This window comes from Corapipo altera, unplaced genomic scaffold, assembly GCF_003945725.1.
Source record: "Corapipo altera isolate COAL_440 unplaced genomic scaffold, ASM394572v1 67, whole genome shotgun sequence".
Lineage (NCBI taxonomy): Eukaryota > Metazoa > Chordata > Aves > Passeriformes > Pipridae > Corapipo > Corapipo altera.
Genome location: NW_020884906.1, coordinates 7,946,370 through 7,969,098, shown reverse-complemented (window position 1 = coordinate 7,969,098; position 22,729 = coordinate 7,946,370). Strand labels below are relative to the sequence as shown.

Genomic DNA, 22,729 nt, shown 5'->3' with positions numbered 1-22,729 from the left:
TGTGTCTACTCCCAACATGATTTCTTTAGATGTTCCTGTCCAATGGCTGTGAAATGTTGAGCTCCACATCGTTGTGTGTATCTGTGGGCTACTGGCAATGACTGGGAACAGAATCTCAAGCTGGTCTGATTGCTCTTTCCTTCTAACCTTCAGCATTTCCTGCTGCAGAGCCATGTCAGTGTCCAGAGACATTTAGTATACAAAGAACAGTGTGTGGCAGAGCTGTGACAAAAATGCCCTGAAACCATCCCTTGGGAACTGGGCTGAGACCAGTCAGCCTCATTTAACTGGCTGTTCAGGCTCACATGGCTTGCTCTGAGGCACGAGGCATGATGCTTCTGCTTCTCTCAGCAACTTAAAAGCTGAATGAAGTGTCTTCATTGCTGTAAATAACAACTTAATTTGAATGTTTTAAAGTACTTAGTCTCAGGAAAATGTTGTTAGCTATTAAAGAACCAAGCTGGGTCATCTAGCGTGGGAAGGAAGTGTGTCTGAAGCATTGCATTTCTGATATCATTTATTTATCCTGTCTGTGCCAGGGCTCTTGTGTGGGTTTTTCTGAATTTCCTTTTCATGTGACTCGTGAGTCTGGGGGGGGGGGGGTTGCCTGACAGAGCTGTCTGTCCTCGTTGGAAAGCGATAAGAGTTGTTCTCACCTGCTGTGCCTGGGTTTTGTCAGTGAACATCCCCCATTCATGGCTCTCCTGTTGCAGGTTCTGGGCTGTGCAGTGGAGCTCCCTGACGTGAGCTGCAGGCGCTTTCTGGAGCAGCTCATCAGCCTCTTCATCTTCTACAACGGCCCCGTGCGCGGTGCCTACACGGTAACGGGACACCCCTGGGGCTGGAATGTTCTCTTGTGTTTCTTCTTCACATATCCAAGAACTGGGACCTGGAAAAATGTGCAGGCCCATCCTACCCTTGCTCCAAGGATGTCTGGGTGTCTGCTAAACATTTCCTGGGTGTTCAGACTAAAGCAGTTTCCTCTCGGTATCATCTTCCCCCTCATCCTGACAAGATTTGTCCCTCAGAGGCTCTGTCCCACATGAATTGCGTCTCCCGTCCCCAATGCAGGAACACCTGTGCAGTGACAGCATGTGGGGTTTTGTTGTCCTCAGGCGTTTTCCCAGGAGGAGCTGGGCAGGCAGTGGGACAGGTACATTGAACACATCCAAAAAAACACCAGTGAGCTCCACAGGATTTTCAATTCTCTTTGGCATCTGGACAAAACCAAGGTAAGAGCCTATCCTCTGCACTGCCTGGCTGGAGCTGCCCTACCTGGGAGTGTGCTTTCTTTGCTGCTCTGACCATTTCCCAGGATTCTGTGGCCTCACTGCCTGTGGTTCTCCCTGTCCAGGTGGATCCCCTGCTCTTGCTGAAGGCAGCTCTCATCTTGCAGACGTGCCAGCGCTGTTCCCATGTCTTGGCAGGCTGCATCCTCTACAGAGGCTTGTAAGTAACCAGGTGTTCCCTGAAGGCTTGACCTGCCCCTAAATCCACTGCAGATCAGTGCAGGCATGTCTGTGTGTTCATGATTCTGTGTGATCTGCTGACTAGGACCACTGTCTGTACTGACAGAAAATGCACAGGGTCAGGATTTCCCATGAGGAATTCCAGCTTCTTACAACCACAGATGACTGAACAACTTCAAGGAAAGCCTCTAAGGTGGCCTTGAAAGGCAGGAGGTGGGGAATTCTGAGAATTCCTTGGCAGCAGCATTCAAGTGCCATTTTTCTTTGGCATAAACTGTTCCAGTAACACCTTTTAGGAGCACTGGAAATGTGCCACAGTGGGAGCATTTTCCAGGGCTGACAGGGAGTGATCTCATACCCGTGGCCAGGATGCTGGGCGTGAGTCACTGCAGCACCTTAAAGCTGGCAGCATGTGCAGGGAGGTGGACTTTGGCTTGAGAAGGGAATTGGGAGCCTTGTCCTGCCTCTGCCACACCGATGTGTGTGTCATTGTATCACTGCTGTGTCTGGTAGAGATATTTTGTCACCAAATGTCCTCAGAGTTCTGTGAACTCTAAGTCTTACTGCAGCACTGCAAAGGGCTTTGAACTGGAGTTAAACTTCTCCTTCTTTAGGGTATTTTTGGGTTCCTGCAGCACCATCAGCTTTACTCAGAGCACAAGTCCAGTGTGTCCATCATGAGCGTTGCTGCTGGTTCTACCTGTCCTGGAGCCCTGGGAGCCTGTGGTTGAGCTTTAGGGAAGGATGCTCTGCTCACAGGACAAGGAGAAATGGCTTCAAACTGACAGAGAGTAGGTTTAGATTAAATATTAGGAAGACATTCTTCCCTGTGAGGGTGGTGAGGCCCTGGCACAGATTGCCCAGAGAAGCTGTGGCTCCCCCATCCCTGGAAGTGTTCCAGGCCAGGTCGGATGAGGCTTGGAGCAACCTGGTCTAGTGGAAGGTGTCCTTGCCTATGGCAGAGGAATGGAGCTAAATGATCTTTAAGGTCCTTTCCAACCCAAACCATTCCATGATTCTGTGATTCTATGACTTTGTTTTGTCCTTTTAGGATTGTGAGCACCCAGCTGCCACCTTCCCTCACTGCCAAAGTTCTCCTCCAAGGCAGCGAGTCTCCAGGCCAGGTATGTTGCTGAACACATTCCCTGCATGCAGATACCTGCAAGGATGTGGTGTGGGAGCTCTTGTCACACAGATCTGACACGTGCCATTACTGGGAAGGACAAATGTTGATGCTGATGCTCAAAGCTGTTATTAGTTATGATTGAATAAAGTTTTGAGACTTCTGCACTAGGAATTTGCTTTTTTCAGTCTTTAAATTACTGGATTCATGAGTTCTCATCTGTGGGTTGTTTTGATTGGCTTTTTACCCACATTTAAGTATTTAGTGGGAAATACGATGAATGTCTGAAAGTGACAAACAGAGCAGTTTTTGTTTGCATTGAAACTTGTCAAAAGTTATTATTTATGTGACAGAAAAGCTACCACAATGCAGATATGAGGAAGACCTCTGCTCTTCTGATGTAATGACCTGAGTTTCTGTGGCCTGAGAAGGCAGTAATGGCAAATTGTGGCTCTGTCCTGACTTTCAGGTGTGTTTTGGTCCTTGGGAAGGTCTCTTTGACTTTGAGAGCTCTCTAAGGAACAAACCCCTGCCTAGCACTATAAACCAGTCACAGCATTTGCTGGAGGGGTGATGTGGGGTCTGCTGTGGCCTTGGGGAGGCTGAGCAGGGTGGCAGGGGTGTCCTGGTGGCACTGAGTCATCCACAGAGCCAATTCTTGACTTTTCTTGCAGAGGGATCCCGGAGATGAGGAGCCACGGGAGCCTGGTGAGCATCCAGCTGCAGTGCTGCCAAGTACCCACCAGCAACAGCGTGTGGGCAACCCCCAGGCTGCCTTCTCTGCATGGGAGCATGAGCTGGTTTTCAGGGATTCACATCCAAGATCTTACTGGATGCAGGAGTATATCCAGTATATCCCAGAGGGTGTTTCTGGCACTAGTCAGCAGTACCAGTGGGTGTTGTGTAATCAGAACCAGCTCCTTCCCTTGGCTAAGCAGAGGGTTTGCTCTTTTGGGTTTGTCAGTTCTGCAGATTCCCAACATGCCTGCCTTCATTCCAGTTCCTCATGTGCCTACTTGGCCCTGATGGAGCCCTGACAACAGATGGCTGATTCTTGCAGTCCAAACCTCCAGTCATCATCTCTCAGCATCGGTTTAGAGATGATCTGCCAGGATGGTTAGGAAGAAACACTGAGGGAAAATTTAACTGTGTATGAGGAGGGTGGGCAAATGCTGCCCAGCTCAGTTGGGATGCAGGACAATGGCAGACCTATTCCACCTGCAGAAGCCTTTAAACTGATGGAGTTTGGCTTCTGTTCTTTATGTTGGGGCATGTTCATTTAATCCTGAAACCTCCACTGCTCTTGCAGAGTCTCCATTGCCGCAGGGTGTCCGAATCATCCCGGTGTTCCTAACAGGGGATGAAGTCTCAGTGCTCCGGGACTTCCCAGTGGAGTGGATGGCCAGGTAGGAAACCAGCCTGACACAGAGAGAGGATTTGCAGCAGGAGCTCACATGTGGCTCTGTGTCCTTGTTGTCATTGTCACTGTTCTACCTGGAACTAACCCAGTTAGTTGCTGCCTGTTGGAGCTGCCTGAGGCCTCTCAGGCTGGACGGAATTCCTGTGTCCATATCCCTGCTGTGAGCAGCCTGAAGCAGAACTGTTTCCCCAGACCATCTGTGACCTGTTGTCTCTCAGCTCACAGCACTGCTTGGAGCCTTTGTGCTTTGTGGACAAGGGAGGGACATTCCCAGCAGCCTGCAATGTAACATTCCCAGGCTTTTCACCTGTGTTAGACCTCAGCCCATCCTTTTCCCAGGAAGATGTTCTTTATAGCAGCCAGTGATCAGTACCAGGGGGCAGTGGGGTTATTAGGTATAGGATAACTCCACACAGATCCTGCTCAGTAGTTTAACCCCTTTGTCATCTCCCACTAGGGCATCCATGTCCCCAGGAAGCACTGGAGCAGAGGAGAGTGCTCCGTGCTCCCAGGTAGTTCCAGAGTCAACAGGAGTTCATGAAAACCAAGCCCTGGATGGTATATCTGTGCAGGAGTCCCCTGAGGAGGCTTCAGGCACAGCTGCCCCAGGAGATGCTCTGCAGTCAGGCAGCCCTGCAAGTCCCCTGACAGGCTTCCCTGGAATGGGAGCCAGCACAAGGAGTTCTTCAGCTGCAAATCTGAGTGGACCAGGCAGTGACAGCTCAGAGCTCAGCAGGAAAGCACACATCCCATCAGAGAGTGACACAGAGCATCTCCCAAGCCCTTCCACACTCTGGACTTCTGAATGTGCTCAAACTGTGGATCCATACCTGGAAGGCTTTTCCTTTCCCAACCCTTACGCCCGGGAGCAGGAGAGTCGGAACATGGGGAAATCCCCTGTGAACTCTGATACTGAGCACTCTGATGTTGAGAACCAAAGTTCCCTCTCCTCTCCTGTTCCCTCTCCTGCTCAGGAGCTGAGCAGGAGGAAATCCAGAGAACACAACGAGCAAGAGACTGTGAGCCAAAGCTGTGTGTCCGGAGGAAGCGGCAGCACTGCTGGTGACCATGTGTGGGGTTTGGATGGTCCAGGCACTGCTGGACAGTCACAGCTCTGGAGTGGGAGTCGGCTGCTGGCTGTGGGGGTTCAGGAGGGTCTGCTCAGTGACCCAGCAGGGCACATGCCATGTCCCAGGAGTGAGGAGGGCAGCTGGGCACTCCAAGGGGACCAGCTGGGAGTCCAGACTGCTGTGGAGTTGGGCAGAGAGGGCGATCCAGCCCGGATGAGCCTCTATGTTCACTGCATCAAGGGGCTGGTACTGTCACTGCTGGCTGAGGACCATCTCCGAGGGGACCGGAGTGCCATGGAAGATGTGGTGAGTGGGAAAGATCTCTCCCACCTTCAGCTGCCCTCCTGGTGGGGGTACAGGGTTTACAACTGAAGAGGGAATGTTGGATCGAGCTTCCAATCCTTTCCTCACCTGCTCTGTGCTGCTCAAGGCGAAGCCGTTTGGCTCAGGGCTCGTCACCACAGCCCTGGCTGTGTGGGAGGGTGTGAGGCAGCGAGCAGGGAGGTGAGAGCCTTGTCTCACACAGCTCCTGGTGCTGCTGTTGTCTGTCAGTGCCAGCACCGGAGCAGAGTGTGTGGGTGTGACCGTCAGAAGGCCTGGACTGGATTTGGGATTCGCTGGGAAAACCCCTCAGTTTAGTGCTTTTTGGGAAGCAAGGTTTGTTCTGTTTAACCTCCAGTTTGCACATCACAGCTTCTCCCTCTGGGAGCACCAGAGACATGTCTGGCAGCAGGTCCTAGAGTGTTTCCTTTGGCTGTGGGAGCCCCCAGCCTGCTCCCCAGGGCTGGAGAGAAGGATGCTGTTTGGGCACTGCACAGGGGCTGTACCAGAGCAATCCCAAATTACTCTTCTGTGGGATTTGGGTACCAAGGCTTGCTTCCCTGTGAATGGAGCTGATGAGGCTGCAGGGGCAGGATGTGCCGGTCCCCCGCCTTTCCTGGGAAGCATCAGCCTGCAGAGCTGCTGCCTGGCCTCTGCCTCCCTCCCAGGAGCTGAGTCAAAGCTGCAGAGCCCTGTTTGATATGCCAGTTGCCATAGGAACAACCTATTTTCCTTACCCGGCTAGACTGGAAGGTGGAGGGAAGCTCAGACTAATGCAGAGCCTCAAGGTTGCTCCTTTCCCTGGGAGCTGTGGGACATGGAGGCTCCCCTATGAGCTGGGGAGCATCTCCTCCACTCAGCATGGGAGGGATCATGTGCCTGGAGAGGGATTGCTGCAGAATCAGCTGAGGGCAGGAGGTGCAGCTGGTGCCTTTTGCACTTGGTCCCCTTTCTGCTCATTTGGAACAGGCAGCTGCACAAATCTGCTCTGCCATGTCTTCTCCAAAGAGGGGAAGAGGGAAACAGGCAGGTAGGAATTGTCACTCTGGAGAGCTGAAGGTTGTCCCTATTGCACAGGCATTGCACAGTCCATTTTCCTTTATGTGTTGCCCCAGGGTTGACAAAGCTCCATTCCATCCAGACCGCTGTTTTCCCAAACATCCTGCTTCCATCTCACATACCTTGCTTTGGATCTCACCAAAACTGCATTGTCACAGCCTGGATTTTGGCTGTGACTGGGCTCTTCTGCTACACCCTCCTGTGGATGCAGGTGTTTGTTATCCCTTAGAGCTGCACTGCATGTCCAGTTATCCCAGGAGGAAGAGCATTGTCTGAGGAGGTCCAGCTGGGCTCTTCTGCTGGTGGATTTGAGGCACAACCTCAGCTTGTCTGTCCTTTTGTTTATCTGTAGATTAAAAATGACCCTCAGCTCTTGGGGATGTAAAAGCTGCATTATAATTAATGTTTTTGAATGCTTTGAGGCCCAAAAATGACACCAAAGAAGGGTAAAATATGCTACTTGTGCAGCTGAGAACCTCTGGGAGGGCGGGTTCCGTCACAGGCTTTCCCTGTGGAGCAGGAGGCCCTGGGGCTTCCTTCCTGCTGCTCTTTAGGTCTAATCCCTCCATTTCACTGCACAGAAGGGAAAATCTGTTCTTTGACAGGGGGTCAAGTGTAGGCCATGCACTGCCGTCCTGCTGAACAGAGGCTTTATCCTCTCCACAGCAGAGGAAAGCACACAGGCAGGATGAGGATTATGGAGTTAATCTTCCCAGGAGTGGTGGAGGGCCCCTGCCTGTGCCCTGCCTGTGCCCAGGGAGCCTCAGCACAGTCATCCAGCTGGGCTACTGAAAGTCCACTCAGGAGAACAGCTTGGCGTTGATTGTGTACATTGTTGTGTGTGTTTGTACTGCCTGGTGTAACAAGGGCTGGGAAGCAAAGGAATATTCCTTGTTGTGGCTGCAAGTCATGTGAAAATGAGCCCTGGAGAGTAATGGTTGATGGTACATTAATGGAGTCCTGCATTTTCCTGGAATTAATAGCATCAGGTGGTTTAGTGGCTTATTTTCAGGTTGGAGTGCCCTTTCCTGAGTCACGGAATCAAGGAATGGTTTGGGTTGGTAAAGATCATCTGGTTCCACCACCCTACCATGGGCAAGGACCCCTTCCACGGGGTCCCCTTCCACTAGACCAGGGTGTTCTGAGTTCCATCACTGACATGGGAGCTGTGGGACTTGTCTGCTTTCCCTTGTGCCCAAGTTTCCCAGCCATTCCATGTGGGAGCCTGGGCAGCACAGCAGAGCATGGAAGGGTCTGGTCCCTCTGTCACCTGAACGCCCTCCAGCACCTCCTTGAAAGCTCAGGTGAGGCACAGGTGGAGCTCTGACCCTTGCCTTTCCCCTGTCTGCAGTACCACAGCAGCCTGGCTTCCCTGAATGGCCTCGAGGTTCACCTGAGGGAGACTCTGCCCAAGGACTCCTCGGCCTCAGCCAGGACAACCTACAGCTTCACACACTATGACCGTGTCCAGAATGTCCTCACAGGTGAGCCTTCATCTTCTGGAACAGCAGGAGGGAATAGTGAGGAGAATGGGTTTTAGGGGAACCTTTTCTCATACCTCAGGCAGCTCAGAAGCATTTCTCACTGTAACTCCTACCACACAGCCTGGCTGAAAGGCCCTGTTGAGGGAACTTTGTCTGTTGGGAGTTTATAATCTGCTGAAGACTTGTTGATGGCTTTGTTTGGGTGAAAGCCAGAGGCTGTGGGAGCTGGAGCAGCTGCCACTGGTGCTTTGCTCAGAATGATGTCCCTTGGGGTTCTGCTGAGGGCTGGGTGTGAGCACAGGACTCGACATCCCCTTCAAACCCAGCCAATGCCCCCAGCCATTCATCTCTTGTGTGATGCCTTGTGTCCCACTGAACATATGAGGGTCTGTCAGTCACACCTGAGGGTCTCTCAGTTGTTTCTGGCTGTGAGAAGCAGGAGCTGGGACCAGGCAGCAGTTGGGGGGCTGCTGCCCTGGGTGTGGGTGAACCACTGACCTGCAGAAAGCCCTGTGCATGTGTTGCTCCAGTTGGTTTTGCTGTTCCCTTTCTCTGGCAGCCTCTGAGTGGCCTGGCTCTGTCCAGCTTGGAAGTGCTTTAAAGAGAGAGAGAAATCCCAATGTTTCTAGGTACCCCAGGCCTCAGGCCACCTTGTGACCCTTCGATGTGTGTTGCCTGCCAGGAAAGGTACCCCAGGATGTACTTGGCTGAGCACGGTGGCTGTCGCTGACTGGTTCCATTGAGGTCACCTTGGGACTTAAGGTGTCACCAGCATGTTCTGCTGCTATTCAGGGTCTGTGGGAAGATCCAGGGCCTTTTTCTGTTCAGTAAATGGGGACACAATACAGAGTGGGCTTTTAATACCCCCCCTTGCTCCTGTTGTGCAGCCAACCTGCCCCACACACCTGGGCCTCTGGACCGGCACTTCCTGAGGGCGGCCACGCTGATCCACTCTGACTTCAGCCAGCTTCCCTCGGCCTCAGAGGTGATCATCAGGTAAGGGGTGCTCACAACCCCTCCTCACACTAGGCTGGGTGGTCACAGAAGGGGGGAACCTCTTTTTATGTCTGTCTGGGTTTTGGCACATGTTGTAACCACACTGATGCCTCCTGGCAAGGGTCAGTCACATCGCCTTATTCCCTAAGTTTGCTTTTAATTGTGGGTTCCTTTGTGTTCTGGATGTTGAGAGGCTACAGTGGCACCGGGACTGAGGGCACAGCTGAGTGGTGCCATGAGTTGGATTAAGATATAATGTTCAAACATTGCCAGTTCCTGGCACCATAAGATTCTAAGACGCAGTGTTAAATATAGCTGTTCCTAATAAATTTGTGTCTCGGCGGGGAGCCAAAGGCGCCCAGAATTGGCAACCTAGATTTTGTTTTCTTACACGGCTTGTTGGGTTGGAAACACACTGTGATGTGCGTGGCAAACTCAATTGTTATGTGCCAGGCAGGATGGTCTTATCACAGCCAGAGTCCTTCCCGACTTCCAGAGCCCTCCATGACATCCAAAGCCCTTCCTCATGGCCAGAGCCCTCCCTGACATCCAGTGCCCTTCCCAACAACCACAGCCCTTCCTCCTGGCCAGAGTCCTCCCTGACATCCAGAGCTCATCCCCAGAGCCAGAGCCCTTCCTAACATCCACATCCCTTCCCCACACACAGATCCCTTCCCCAGGCCACGGCTGAAGCGAACCCTCCGTTCCTCAGCTGAGCTGGGGGGGTTGTGTTGTGAGTGCACAGATTCTGCCTGCCTGGTCCTGCTTGTTTGTCCAAAACATGATGAAATAAAGATGCTTCTGGGAATTAAACAGTTTCACTGCTCTGGCACAGCTTGCCAAGGGAATGTGAATCATACACTTCAGTGCTGGAGAACTCCTTGTTTAGCATGAGCTTGACTGGCTCCTTAAATCCAATCCTAAACTGACTGCCTAAGCTGGTGTATTCTGTTACCCCAAAAAAAGCAACTCCATGTGTGAATCAGCCTGAGTAACAAGATGACTAAAACTGCTTTCTTTTATGGAGAGTTGTCACAGAAGGGTGTCAGCAAACATAGCAGTTGCTGCTTTCCTCCGCTGAGGAGGAATCCAGGGTCCTTGGCTTTTCTCCCTGCCAGCCTTCCAGCAGGAGAATGCTCCGTGGGGGTTCTTAATCTTAACTGTTATTAATAATCACAGCTTTTGTGGTAACAGTATCTGGCTATTGTCTGAGCTTCATCAGACCTGTGACTGAATGTGATTCCTGCTGCGAGGTGCTGTACTGGGATTTGGTTATGGCCAGCAGCAGTGAGATGGGCTCCTGTGGGACAGGGAGGAGTGGTGGGCATGAGGAGCGTTCCATCCCAGCTCATGGTGTCCTGGGCTGGTGACACACAGGTGTTGGTGCTGCTGAGTGGGTACTAGAAGAATTTATTCATGGAAAGGCTGATCAGTCATTGGAAGGGGCTGCCCTTCCACCAGGAAGGTGGTGGAGTCCCCACCCCTGGAGGTGTCCAAGGAACAACTGGACGTGGCACTCGGTGCTCTGGGCTGGTTGACCATGTAGGGATCAGTCACAGGTTGAGCTCAATGGTCTTGGAGGTCTTTTTCAGCCTCAAAGGTTCTGTGATATCCCATTTTTCCTTTTAGGATGCCAAGACCCTTGAGAAGGAGGGTCTGGTTCCCTGTGGTCTTCTGGGAACGCACTGCAGGGGTTTGGTGCCCATTTAGCTCCGTGTTCCCTCGCTGAGACATCTGAAAGTCCCTCTCAGTAGCTGGGAGCCCAGTGCTTTAAACACCCCAGTGCCCACCTGTGAATCTGGCCCAAATCTGTAAATCTGACCTCTTCCCTCTCTGCTGCCTTGCCAGGAATGCCTCCACAGCTGTGTACGCCTGTCGAAATCCTGTCCAGGAAACCTACTTCCAGCAGCTGGGTGCTCCGCTCCGCAACTCGGGCGTCCCCAACCCGCACGACAGTGCCTTCAGCCTACCCAGCAAGGCCAAGCAGAAGCTGCTGAAGCACGGGGTGAACCTGCTGTGAGCTGATGTGCTCAGACAACGTGTCTCAGCCCCTGCTGAATGTTCATCTCCAATAAGGAAAATCTCAGCCATTTATTCCATCAGAGGCACGAGGCTCTGTCCTGCCTCTGTGGGGTCTCCAGCCTGCCTGACCCTCAAAAGGGTCACTTTTTGCCCTGTCCTGCAGCTCATCTGGGGCCAGGGCAGGTGTTACTGACATTAGCACTTACCAAAGACTGAAGACAGAACACAGCTGTGTTGGGGCGCTTGGTTTACATGGACTCTGGGCCAGTTCTTGGTGCTCTGCAGACTCCCCGTGTGCCTTGACCTGATGTAAAACCTCGTCTTCCTCTGAGCCACACAGACCCCGGGCAGTGCTGGCTTTGAGACATGTCAGTCAGACACTGTCTTTGCCTGCACTTACCCTGCTCAGACTTGGGCTTTATTTATATCTCTTAATCCATAGGAATAAGCCCTGCCATGATGTAGTGCCTTACCTTGATTAGCAGAGCCTGCCTGTTCTCAGACTGGAGAAGTGCTGCAGAACTCATAAGCCTCCTCCGGGTGCTGTCAGGAGGCTTTTATGTTGTAGGTGACTCTGGGAGGTTCTTGTCCCTCCACACCTGCCTGGTCAGTGATGGTGCAGCCCGGCGCTGCCCACACCTGGACCCCATGGCCTCACAGGGCCCTGTGATGGTGGTGGTGGTATGAGTGTCCTTCTGCTCCCTCCCTCCCTCCTGGTGCAGGACCTTGTTTTGCTGCTCTTGATGCTCCATTTGCCCATGCTCTGTTGACCCTGAAACTGCCTCTTAAGCTGATGGGACCAAAGAGGTTTTGTAGCCCCTCAGCAACTGTTCCCTTCCTGCTCTGACGGAGTGTCCCCTCTCAGTGGTGGCTGGGGGGGGGTCTGTGGTGATGGCTGCTTAGACCTGAGGGATGGATAGCTGTTTGGCTGGGCTTGGAAACCTGCTGCTGGTACGTACAATCCCCCTGCAGTGTGACTGTGGAAATAAAAGAGAGTCTCCAAGGCTCATTCTAGCACTGTGTCAGTGGCCAGTCATGTTGGTTGTCGTGTTTGTGGTTCCTAGTGTGATGGCTTGGGTTGGGTGAACTGTTCTCCCTCTTAGCTCTGTGCCAAGGGTAGTTCCTGCACTGGTGGGGTTGAACAGGCAGTGCCTGTTGGTTCAGTCATTCTTGCAAAGCAACTTCTTGGAAGATTCCTGAAGGTAGATGCATTACTGGTGTTACTGAGAGATGGTGAGAGAGACATGAACATGGTGAGATGGTGAGCAGCCTCGTGTCAGCATCAGAGCTGGAAATGGTGAGGTCACCATGGTCATAGCTCATGGTTCTGCTCCAGCACAGACAGTTCCCAAGGTCTCTGCCATTGCAGGGCTACTCTGAAGACCTTGCTGGGAATTTCAGAGGACTCCAGAGGACAAGCCAGCTGCTTGCTCAGCGGTGGCTGGGCATGGATTGCCACCTGGATGCCAGCCCTGGCAGCTGAAGGGGTGTTTCAGCAGGAGCAGGGCCGCGTGGCACTGCTCCTGTCCTGGGCACGATGGCAGGGAAGCTGCTCTGCACAGAAGGACTGTCAGGAGCCTGTTGGCAATGTAGGAGTGAAAGCTCACTGGGAAGCCTGAGCTGGAGCCATCCTAGTGACCTCCTGTTTCAGTGACATCCATGTGGAAGGTAAGGTGCTGCTTCCCTGTGCGAGTTCCCTGTCCACTTGCCTTGAGTGATGGCCAAGCTGCTCTTGGTCTGGAGCAGAGCACAGGGAGGCATCGCGTGGGTGGGAGAAGGCAGGAGGGGAGGGGCTGTGTTCTCCAGCCTCTTTGATGCTCTGGGCTCCCTGCCAGGCTGAGCCAAGCAGCCTCTCTGGTAGATGCTGCTCTGCCTGTCGCCTCTGCACACTCAGCAGATCCGGGTTCTCTCTGCAATTCCCAGGAGGTGAGGAAGCCTCGGAGTGCTGGGAGCAGCGAGCCAGCGGGCAGGGCTGCGAGGCAGCTCCAGCCTGGTTTGCTCCCCGGGGAGATCCGGCTGGCTCCTGCCTGGGTGTTTTCGGAAGTGGTTGTGTGCTCTATCAGGAAACACGTAGAAGTTGAAGGAAAATCCTGAGAAGGACAGGAGGGAGATTTGGCACAGCAGCAAGACACAAAATAGATGAATGCTCTCGCCTGCTGCCGTCGGGGATCTCCTGCCGCAATCTGCCGAGCCGTCTGCCGGCAGGGGAACAGCTGGGGTGGCTCGTTCCCGTGGCTGCTGGGGCTGCATCTGGTCACCCAGACCTCTCTGCCTGAGCTAGCTGGGAGGAAAGTTGTCTGGGCAGCACATGGAGAGCTCCTGGCCCTTGGCGTGACTGCTGTGCTGGAGAGGTTTAAAAATGGGGCATTTTGAGCATAAGGGGATGAGGAGCAGCTGCTGCAGCTGGGTCTGTCTGAGCGCTGCCAGCGAGGCCCAGGGACTCGTGGAGGGCGATTCCTGCCCTGCCAAGCTGGCTCCGTGCTGCTGTTTTCGGGCAGTAGGGTGGGAGTTAAGCAGCACTCTCTGCCCTGGAGCTGCTCCTGGGGATCTGCTGCCTTTGATGCATCAGTGCAGGCAGCTGGAAGCAATTCCCAGAATGGTTTGTTTGCGGATGCTCTGGCAAGACTAGTGGCTGCTGTGAGGTTCCGGGAGCTGAAGGGCTGCAGCTGCTTCTGGGGATGACTGGGGACAGTCTCTGCTGCCACAGGCCAGGCAGTGCTGCCATAACTGTAGCTGCGCCCATGCCATGCCACAGCTATGGGAGAGGCAGGGGGTTGTTCCCTGTGCTCCTTGGCAGCCTGGGGTTGACTGACATCACAGAATCTCAGAATGGTTTGGGTTGGAAAGGACCCCAAATATCCAGTTCCAACCCCCTGCCATGGGCAGGGATTCACCCACTCGACCAGGCTGCTCAGGGCCCCATCCAGCCTGGCCAAATCCATGGGGACAGAGGTCTCATGGGGTTGGGTACTTTAAAGCACTGCCTTCACTCACCATATCCCTGGCAAATGGGCCAATGACCCCTCCCACCCTGCAGCTCCTGCTCTTCCAGCACGTTCTCCCCACCAGCAGCCGGCTGAGCTGCTGTGATAAGCAGGACCCAACCTCTCAGTGTTTGCTTGACTCTGGACTGATTAGAGCAGCAGGCAGAGCCCCTTCTGTTTTCAGCACAACTGTTTATTGATAATCTTTGCTTATCCACTTATGAATGTTACCGACTGTCGGACAGAGCCAACCTGCTTCCCCAGGGCCTGCGGCCAGGTAGCCAATGCGAGTAGAAATCATGCACTTCAGATAGTCTGTAACAAGACAGGTGTAAAAAATATCTCAGATGTATTTGAAATCTCTGCCTTATCTTGCAATCAAATCACTGAGAAGTCTGTAAAGAAGTTGTAAGGGGACAGGGCTGTGTTCCCTCCCCGGCAGGGCACGGAGCCGAGCGGTCCCCAGCAAGGACAGTGGTGAGCAGCCACGGCACGCTGTGCTTCACATGTAGGATGTCATAAACTGTCTCTCAAACAGACCCTGGATGCTGGGTGCCTTCAGGAAAAGCAGGTGGTCGCTGGGCAGGCAGGACCCCAGGGTGGGGGGCTCATTCCTCAGGCTGCAGCATTAAACCCCTCTGCCTTGGGAACCTTTCCTTTGGAGTCAGGTCCATGTGAGCTGCTGCGGTGTGCACCTGCCCTGGCTCGAGGAAACGAGAAGATGGAGCAGCAGAAGGAATGGTGACCTCCCAGAAGGAATGGTGACCTCCTTTCTTCCTATGGACAGACAAAACCCCTACTCTGTGTTCCCAAACAGCATCTCTACTACTGCAGGGCTTCCCAGCTGGAGCTGTGAAAACTGAAGGTTGCAGATAGAGCAAGGAGGGGATTTGGGCGACTGATAATGCCCTCGGGCAGACTGAAGAGCAGGGCTGTGTGTGCTGTCCCCTGGCAGGGTGCATGTTGGGGCACCCCTGGGCTCGCTGCCTTGCTTGGCTGGGGGCACCTGCAGCTTGAGGCAGTGGGCTCTGCTCCCTTTTTGGGTGACAAAAGGAGTTTCTGAGGACAGGAGGGCTGGGGGCCCTGGGCTGGCAGATGGGGGAAGAAGCAGAAACCCCTGCACTCATGGTGGGAAGGCTCTTTATGGGAAGAGCTCTGCCCTGTCCACCCCATCAGCCTCAGCCAGAATAGCCCCTGCCCAGGGGGGAGCACCATGCCTGCTGCAGCCCCCAGTGTCCATCTGTCCATCCATCCCAGACTGCAGCCAGGCAGGACAGGCTGAGTGCTTTGCTGGGCTGGTTGGCTGTTATGGTATGTGTGTGTGTGTTATTCCTTTGATGACCACGAGAAATTTTACATTATTACATTCAAACGAACACCCTTGGGTTTGTTACTCTACTTCTGAACACTGCAAAACACAGTAGCAACAGAACACGTAGGAGCATGGGGGGCAGCGAGCCACGGCGGGGGCGAGAAAAGAATCCCTGAAGCCAACGATGGAGGAAAGAGATGGGCGCTGATACACGTCACAGTTTCCATTTACAAGAGCCCCCGGGAGGGAGGACCGAGGCCGTGTGCCGGGAGGAAGGTTCCAGTGCGGCCCCGGAGCCGCGGTGGGGCCGAGCCGGCACAGCCGCCCGCCCACGGCTGCCCTGAGCCCACCAGGCCGGGCAGCGCCGTCATCGTCCCGGCGCGAAGATGAAGTCGAGGGCTTGGCGCTCAGCAGCCGCCACGTTGGGGTGCCACAGGTCCACCATGAAGACCACGCGGGGACCATCCTCCGGGGCACCTGGGTGGGATGGAAGCGCAGGGTGAGCACAGGGAGGCACCTGCCCAGTGCAACCCCACTAAACACCTGTGTACTGGGAGCCCAGTGCCTCCAGTAGCTGGCACGGGGCAGGGTCCTCCCTGCCGGGGCTCCAGGGTTGCTTTGGGCACCCAGAGGATTCCCCTGGCAGGGCCAAGGCAAGATGCTGCGCCCGCCCTCCTTGCAGCTGCACCTTGTATCTGCAGGGAACAGCTGCTGCGCCATTCCAGCCTTCCTGGTCTTACAGCCCTGCACGGAGCTGCGCTTCCCAGTTCCACAGCCGGGTTAGGTGGAAGCAACAGCTTTTGTTCTTTCACTCTCTCCACAGGCTCCCCTGTGGGGAACAGCTCTGCTTGATGCTTTTATGTCATCGGCAACTAATGCCGGTTAATCTGGGAGAGCTGAAGTGGAACAGCCTCTGTCAGAGACGGAGGGAGGAACAATCCAGGCGGGAGTGAGGCTGTTCCCCCTGCACAAGAGACAAAGGCGCCGCTGTCACGTCAGCACCGAGCTGCTCCTGCAACAGGGCGGCTGCAGCGGCAGCGTGAGGGCCAGAGGATGCCGAGGCTGTGCCATCACAGCCTGAGCTGCCCTGCACAGCTTGGCAATGAAGGAAGCCTTTCCAAGCTGGCTGCCATGGCAGGGAGGACCTCTGGGCAGGGAGAGGATCACCAGGCCCCGTGCAGGGGCCGTGGCAGCACCAGAAGCAAGTCAGGATGGGAGCAAGCCCTGGGCAGGCTATGGGGGGCTCCAGGGCTCTGCCAGGAAAGGGGCACCAGATGCCCTGAGGCAGAGGAAGCATTTTCATGGGTGAGCCCCCAGTGCCAGGGGCAAGGCTGCTGCCACATGGAGCAAGCCAACGGCAGCAGCAGTCCAAGCCCAGTGGGAGGAAGGAGAAGAAACTGGGCACAGGTGTCCTTGCCCACCCATTCCTCCCTGGCCCCTGGCACCAGAGGGGACACTGCGAGGCTGCACATGCTGAACCTGTGCTCACCTTCATGGAATGCCGTGTGCAGGAAGGAGTCGTCAAAGAGGAGGCACCGGCCCTCAGCCCAGCACTGGGGCTCACCCCCCACCACCAGCTCGCAGTTGCTGGGTGTCTTCAGACCTTCAGGCACAAAGAGAGAGAACAGGGAGGGTCAGGTGGTGCTGTGTTCCCTGTGACAGGGCAGCAGTGATGAACAGCAAGCCCCACATGGGCCCCATATGAGCCCCATGCTGTTGCCAAGGGTCAGCTTCTCTCCAGGGAGCAACCTGAACCCCAAGCCTGGTGCAGCTCAGCCCCTACTGTCCCCAGTGAGCTCAGCACCACAGGCACTCACTTTTGTATCTGGAACAGCTTCCCAGTCCCTGGAGTCCAGGACCCCAGGGTGTGTGCAGGGAACCAGGCTCCTGGGAGGTTTTCCAGCTTCAGGACCAGCTCTGCTGTGCTGACCCTGCCCAGGGCAAGGCTGGGAAAGCAGGAACTGCTGCACTGGGACTGGCAAATGGGCTCAATTCTGCCTCTGCCACAAGCTGCCCATGGACCTTCCATCACTCAGCACCTGCCCCATTCCTTGGTCCCCACCCCAGGTGCTGCTACAGGGGGGCTGCAAGGACAGAAATTCAGGGGCATCACAAAACCCTCGTGAAGAAGCAGCTCCGTGAGGGCCACAGGAAGAAGGATAATTATAGAAATAAAATGGGTCTTTTTGTATGATACCAGCACAAGCCAGACCAGTTTAACAAGGGTTGATCCCATCACCACCTGCATTAGGACCATCACCCCCTGCAGTGCCAGGGACACTGGAGCTGCTGCAGAGCTAACCTGCCCTGAGGATGCAGCTGTGGCAGAGAAAGGGGTCAGAGCTCACGTGGCTCCTGAATGGTAACGATGCAGCAAACGAGCAGAACGGACCCGAGAGCGATGCCAAAACTGAGCACAGCAGGGACTCCCAGCTGCCAGGTAGAGCTGGGAGCACAAAGCTGCTGTTTCAAAGCCTGCAAAACCCAAAGCCATTTCCCTGCACAACAGCCTCAGCTGGAGAGGCTGGAAAGGGGGAGCAGAACAACCAGGGGATGCAGGGAGGAGGCAGCAGCAGCCTGCAGCCCTTCCATGGCACCTGCACCCCGGGGATGCTGCCCTGGCCCAGGGAGAGGCAGAGCTGGTGCCCATGCCTGAGGGCTGCAGTAAATCCTCGAGAGCGACTCAGCCATGCCAAAGGCTGCACTGGCTTTGCAGAGCAAGCTGTCTGAAAGGGCAGGTTATCTCTTAATAATCCTGGGCACAGTGAGAGCCGTGTCCCCAGCACAGAGGTGGGGGTGTTCATGTGCCCCTGGCACTGTGCAGTGTCCTGGTAGAAGGAGAAGGGAAAAACCTGCATCTCCCAAGTGTCCAGGGCATGTGTGCTCCAGCTGTGCTCACCTGAGCCAACCTGGACCTCGTCAGCCCCCTTCTAGGAACCACTCTCAGCCCCTCATGAGGGGAGCACATCCCTGAGCACCCCAGAGAGAGGGGTCAGTGATGGGCTTCCTCCTGGCACCAGCAAGGGCAGGTCCCAGTTGCCCAGCAGCTCCTGGGATCAGCTCTGAAAATGACTCCTTTTTCGAATAAATGGCCAGCACTGCCTGGGTGTGTTTACCCGAGTTGTTGGCTGAACAGGCGTGCTCGGTATTTGCCAGCCGGCCCGTGCGGTGCCTCCCCCGGCAGGATCGGTGCCACTGCCAGCCCGGCCATCTGTGCCGTGTGGGCTCTCCCTGTCCCAGTGTCTGCAGAGCAGGGAGCACTGTGCCATCAACTCAATGCCTAACCCATCAGAGGGGACCCTCCAGGACCTCCCAACCATCATTTGCATCTTTGCAAACCCCAAAGCAGCATCTTTGCTTCCATCCACCTGTGTCCCATGCAGAGCACCTGAGATCTCAGGAGTGGGGAGCTGCCAGTGGCACAACACAGTCCCTGGAGCAGCACCCCAGGCTGAGCCACATCCTGGGAGGGGAGGGGGGCCTGCCTGAAGAGTGAGGGGTGTTTGGAGACCTCTGTGCAAAATCAGCCCTGTATCTTGCACTGGCAAGAGCCCACAGCCCTGGGTTGGTGTGAGGAGGAGGTGAAACCCTCCTGCTGCTGAGCTGAGGACTTTGGGGACGTCAGATAGCCAGGGACTGAGCACCAGCCTCTCCTGAGGAGTCTGCTGCCACAAAAGCCCTAAAAACCTCCCTCATGCCGAAGTAGAGCAGGTGCCTAAGCCCCCCAGGGCTGCAATTGGCAGCTGAACCCCAAGAGCACTGGATGCCATAGGCCTTTTTGGACCTCTTGCTCCCAGGCTCTGCTGCAGCCCCCAGCACTGCCCCCAGAGAACACGAGCCACGGCCCTGGGCACTCACCAAGGTGGCAGCGGATGCGGATGTTGGTGGGTCCGTAGTGCTCGGCGATGACAGTGCCCGGGCTCAGCACGGAGATGCACGCGTTCCCAAAGACATTGTTGCCAATGCAGGTGCGGAGGCTCCCGAGCAAGCGGTACGTCCGTGGGCATCTCCGGCAGTTCCTGGGCACGCACATGCCCTGGTTCACCAGGTAGAAGGTGAACCACTCCCCACTGGGCGTGCTGTTCATTTTCCATCCTTGCGGGAGGCTGCAGTTTGAGAACGCTTTGTAGAGGGTCTCAAACTCGCACAGGATGGTCTGGAAGTTGCGCTCCAGCAACTCCACGTCATGCTTTTGAGCGTCCCGGGAGAAATAGGGTGTGGTTGGCAAGTCGGGCAGGAAGAAGACTTCTGGCTTCTGGATGGAGGGCCGGCTGTTGAGGTAGCGGCCCTGCTCTCGGATGCCCTTGTGGATCCTGCCCATGCCGGACCAGGAGTAGCGCTTGGCGTACTCCTGCAGGTTGTGGTAGAGTTTCTGGTTGAGCCCGTCGTGGTGGGTGCAGCGCACGCACTCGGGCGAGTGGCAGTACACGTACCCATTCTGCACCCCGTTGGCCTCCGCGCTCTGCATCAGCGCGTTGACGGTGGTGTACGCGCGGGGCTGCTCCCGCCCCACGTGGTAGCAGTACCAGACAAAGAGGACCAGGAAGCAGGCGACGGCGGCCAGGGCGGTGGCGTCGCAGTCCCGGAAAGACTGGATGCCAGTGGCGATGAAATCCCGGAGTCCATCCAGGGACCAGCTCCAGCCCATCAGCCACTCCAGAGACATGGTGGTGCCACGGTGGGTGGGTGCGCGCAGCGGGGCCCGGCGGTCAGTCCTTGTGGGCCTCAGGGGCACCCACACCATGCAGCTGGGCCGGGGTGCAGTGGGAAGGAGCTGCCATGGGGAAGTGGAGTGGTGGCTCTCCCCTGCACTCCTGGGAGCTCCGCATTGATGGCAGCACCCGGGGAGGAGGGTGGCCAGGCTGCCTGAGGGTCCCAGCGCTGGGTCAGCACCAATGTGCCTGGAGGGTCCCCAGCAGTGCTCCTGGGCCGATCATCCTGGAAGGTTCCCCTGGAGGGAAGATCTGGGGAGAGAAACCCAGAGGTATTAGGAAGGGAGCTGCCCCTTGGAGTCCCTGCAGCGGACAGTGCAAGGGGCACAGCCAGGGTCATGTGCTGGGGCTGTGCAGGACACCAGCTTCTCTGGGAGGGGATGATGGATGAGGAGTCCTCCTCCCTGCCCAGGAGCCCAACGTCATCCCATGCCAAGAAAAACCCACACTCCTTCCAACAGGATCTTCCACAAATATACAAATGAGAGGTAGCAGGGAGACCCAGACCCCACCTCCACCAGCCCAGGGACCATCTCCCTTCCTGCTCTTCTTCCCATTTCTCTCCTAAGTTGCTGCCTTATCATCTCTGAAATCGGGCTGATAAGGGAATAGACACTGGGAATAGACACTTCACAGCCCTATCTGGCAGCACATCAGCTTATCCCCTCCATCTAACCGCTCTGAAGTGAGTTTCCCTCCAGAGACTGAGCTGTGTGAGAGCTCAGCACTTGGCCAGACTGCCAAGGTCACATACCCACAGTGGCATGTCAGGATGGTGGCAACAGGGGCAGGTTGGGGTTGGCCTGTTTGATTTCACTGGCTTATCTGTGAGAGCACTTACTCTAAGGAGCAGGATGCATTTAAGAGCCAGGGAAGTCATCCAAACCCTTCCCAGCCCTTCATACCAAGGTCCTGCATCCTCTACACATGCATTTCCTTATCAGTGGGGATGGGAATGGGCTGCAGGAGGGACCTGACCTTGCAGCTGGGACCTTGTGCAGTGTTGGAGACATGGGTTTCAGGCAGTTACACCCCAGGGAGGGACATCTACACACCCTACTTCCTTGTAGCACATTGCCTGCGTGCCCTGTCCCAGCATCTCCAATCCACGTGGCACGTCACAGCCTCCTGGGAATCCTAAGATAACTTTCCTCCATCCCCACAGCTGGCATCCCTCCAGACACACTGGTTTCTCTTGCTCAGGCATCAGCTCCCGGGGTGCAACCATGGAGTCGGGGTGTCCCCCAAGGCCAGGGGTGTCCCCCAAGGCCAACACAACCCCCTCATGCTCCCTGGCCCAGAGTGCCAGGAAAGTCACCAGAGCCCTGGTGTGATCTGTATTCAGGGTGGCTCTCACCCTGCCAGGCGAGCAGGGAGCCACCCCAGCACAGCAGCCAGGCTCGGTCAGACCGACTGACAAGGGCACAGGAGGCAGAGCTCGGGGTCCGACAACCTCGGGGTCCCCAGGCTGGAGTCACATCCTGTGAGGGCAGCATGGCACAAACACGGCCCCACTGCTGCTGTCAGCACCTCAAAGGTGGAAAGTCAGGGGCAAACCATCAGAGCAGCAAGAGATCAAACCCCCTGTGCCCATGTGCTGCCTGCCCACCCCCAGAGCCTGGCCGCCCAGGAGCCTCAGGATGGAGAGCCCTGGTCTCCTCTGGGCAGAGACTTCATGGGATCCATCCCAGGAGCTGCCTCCTGTGCTTGCACAGACACCCCACTGCAAACCTGCCCAAACCCACCTCCACAGGGGATGTGAAGCAGGGCCCCAAACACCGGCACCACTCCCAGCGGACACTGCATGGCCAGGACCTGACCGGGGCACCCAATAGGTGCTGTCAACTTCCAGCCACAGCCCTGCAATTAGACGGGTGGTCGCATCCAGCACCCATGGCCTGAGATCCCAGAAAAGGCTCCTCAGCTAATGATACCAGCAGAGCCATTCCAGGGAGAGGAGATCAATTCCACGTTGCACCGAAGTTGTGCAGGACGTGGAGGCGAGCACCGTGCCAGCAGCAGCTGCGTTACATAAGGAAGGCAGAGGCTTCGATGCAGCACAAAGTTGCATCTCAGTGGCTCCGTGGTGGCCCTGGCATCTCCTGGAGGCAGCAGATTCCGCTCAGCCTGGCTGGGATCCCCAGGCCGTGGGCCCGTGGTGACGGGGACGCATGGCAGGGATGTCCTCAGCTCAGCACGGCCGGCGTCGCCTTTGGGAGAGGCACGAGGAGCAGGAGCATTGGGGTGAGGTGAGGTGCCCACTGTCACTCTGGAGCCGGAGCCGTGGGTGCTCTCTTCACCCTCTCCTCCAGCATGCCACCCCAGCTGTGTCACCAGTGTGACGGTGTCACCTGCATGCTGCTCTCACCCCGTGTGATGGTGTCACCCAGCGTGGCAGCGTCAGCGAGTGTCACCAGTGTGGCTGCATCACCCGGCGTGGCGGTGGCACCTGCCGCCGCGCTGCCACCCGGCATGGCCGTGTTGCCCTCCCGGCGCCGAGCCCCTGCCCCGGCCGGGGTGTTCGGGCTGCGCCCCCCGCCGCGGGCTCCGCTCCCGCGCCGCCCGCCCGCGGCCCCCCCGCGATGCGATGCGATGCGATGCGGTGCGATGCGGTACCGACCTGCTGCTGGGGCCGTGCGGGGCCGCGCTCCGCTCCGCGCCGCTCCGCTCCTCCTGCCGCCGCCGCAGCGGACCACAACTCCCAGCAGCCCGGGCAGGAGGGGCCGCACCGCCCCCGCCGGGACCGCGCCGGGCGGC

The 22,729-nt window shown here is 56.1% G+C and overlaps 2 protein-coding genes across 4 annotated transcripts in view; one reads left to right on the top strand and one right to left on the bottom strand.

Moving 5' to 3' along the window:
* Positions 1-11,990, top strand: part of HPS4 (HPS4, biogenesis of lysosomal organelles complex 3 subunit 2) — a 13,798-nt gene extending 1,808 nt beyond the window's left edge. The window contains exons 3-14 of the mRNA XM_027651979.1: position 1; positions 418-464; positions 714-821; positions 1,116-1,232; positions 1,355-1,449; positions 2,521-2,593; positions 3,267-3,300; positions 3,902-3,998; positions 4,470-5,388; positions 7,814-7,946; positions 8,834-8,942; positions 10,791-11,990. The exon at position 1 is cut by the window's left edge and continues 81 nt beyond it. Of these exons, the coding sequence (XP_027507780.1) occupies position 1; positions 418-464; positions 714-821; positions 1,116-1,232; positions 1,355-1,449; positions 2,521-2,593; positions 3,267-3,300; positions 3,902-3,998; positions 4,470-5,388; positions 7,814-7,946; positions 8,834-8,942; positions 10,791-10,962 (1,905 nt within the window). The 3' untranslated portion in view covers positions 10,963-11,990. The remainder of the gene's footprint in view (positions 2-417; positions 465-713; positions 822-1,115; positions 1,233-1,354; positions 1,450-2,520; positions 2,594-3,266; positions 3,301-3,901; positions 3,999-4,469; positions 5,389-7,813; positions 7,947-8,833; positions 8,943-10,790) is intronic.
* Positions 11,991-14,120: 2,130 nt separating this feature from the next.
* ASPHD2 (aspartate beta-hydroxylase domain containing 2) lies at positions 14,121-22,691 on the bottom strand. Of its 3 annotated transcripts, none has more exons than XM_027652354.1 (4): positions 22,593-22,691; positions 19,119-20,224; positions 16,750-16,863; positions 14,121-15,737 (listed from the first exon to the last, which is right to left on the bottom strand). In XM_027652354.1, the coding sequence occupies exons 2-4, from the start codon at positions 20,002-20,004 to the stop codon at positions 15,628-15,630; spliced, it is 1,110 nt and encodes a 369-aa protein (XP_027508155.1). In that variant the 5' UTR covers positions 20,005-20,224; positions 22,593-22,691; the 3' UTR covers positions 14,121-15,627. The 3 variants fall into 3 exon arrangements, with proteins under 3 accessions (XP_027508155.1, XP_027508157.1, XP_027508156.1); XM_027652356.1 differs by lacking the exon at positions 22,593-22,691 and adding an exon at positions 22,341-22,491; XM_027652355.1 differs by lacking the exon at positions 22,593-22,691 and adding an exon at positions 21,718-22,181.
* Positions 22,692-22,729: the final 38 nt, after the last annotated feature.

Bases quoted from the DNA above. Each gene is read 5' to 3' on its own strand.
- ASPHD2 (XM_027652354.1), bottom strand. From the start codon at position 20,004: ATGGTGTGGGTGCCCCTGAGGCCCACAAGGACTGACCGCCGGGCCCCG. The intron at 16,864-19,118 runs GTGAGTGCCCAG...TTGTGCCTGAAG, and splicing joins CCGCATCCGCTGCCACCTTG to GTCTGAAGACACCCAGCAAC. The intron at 15,738-16,749 runs GTGAGCACAGGT...CATCCCACCCAG, and splicing joins GCACACGGCATTCCATGAAG to GTGCCCCGGAGGATGGTCCC.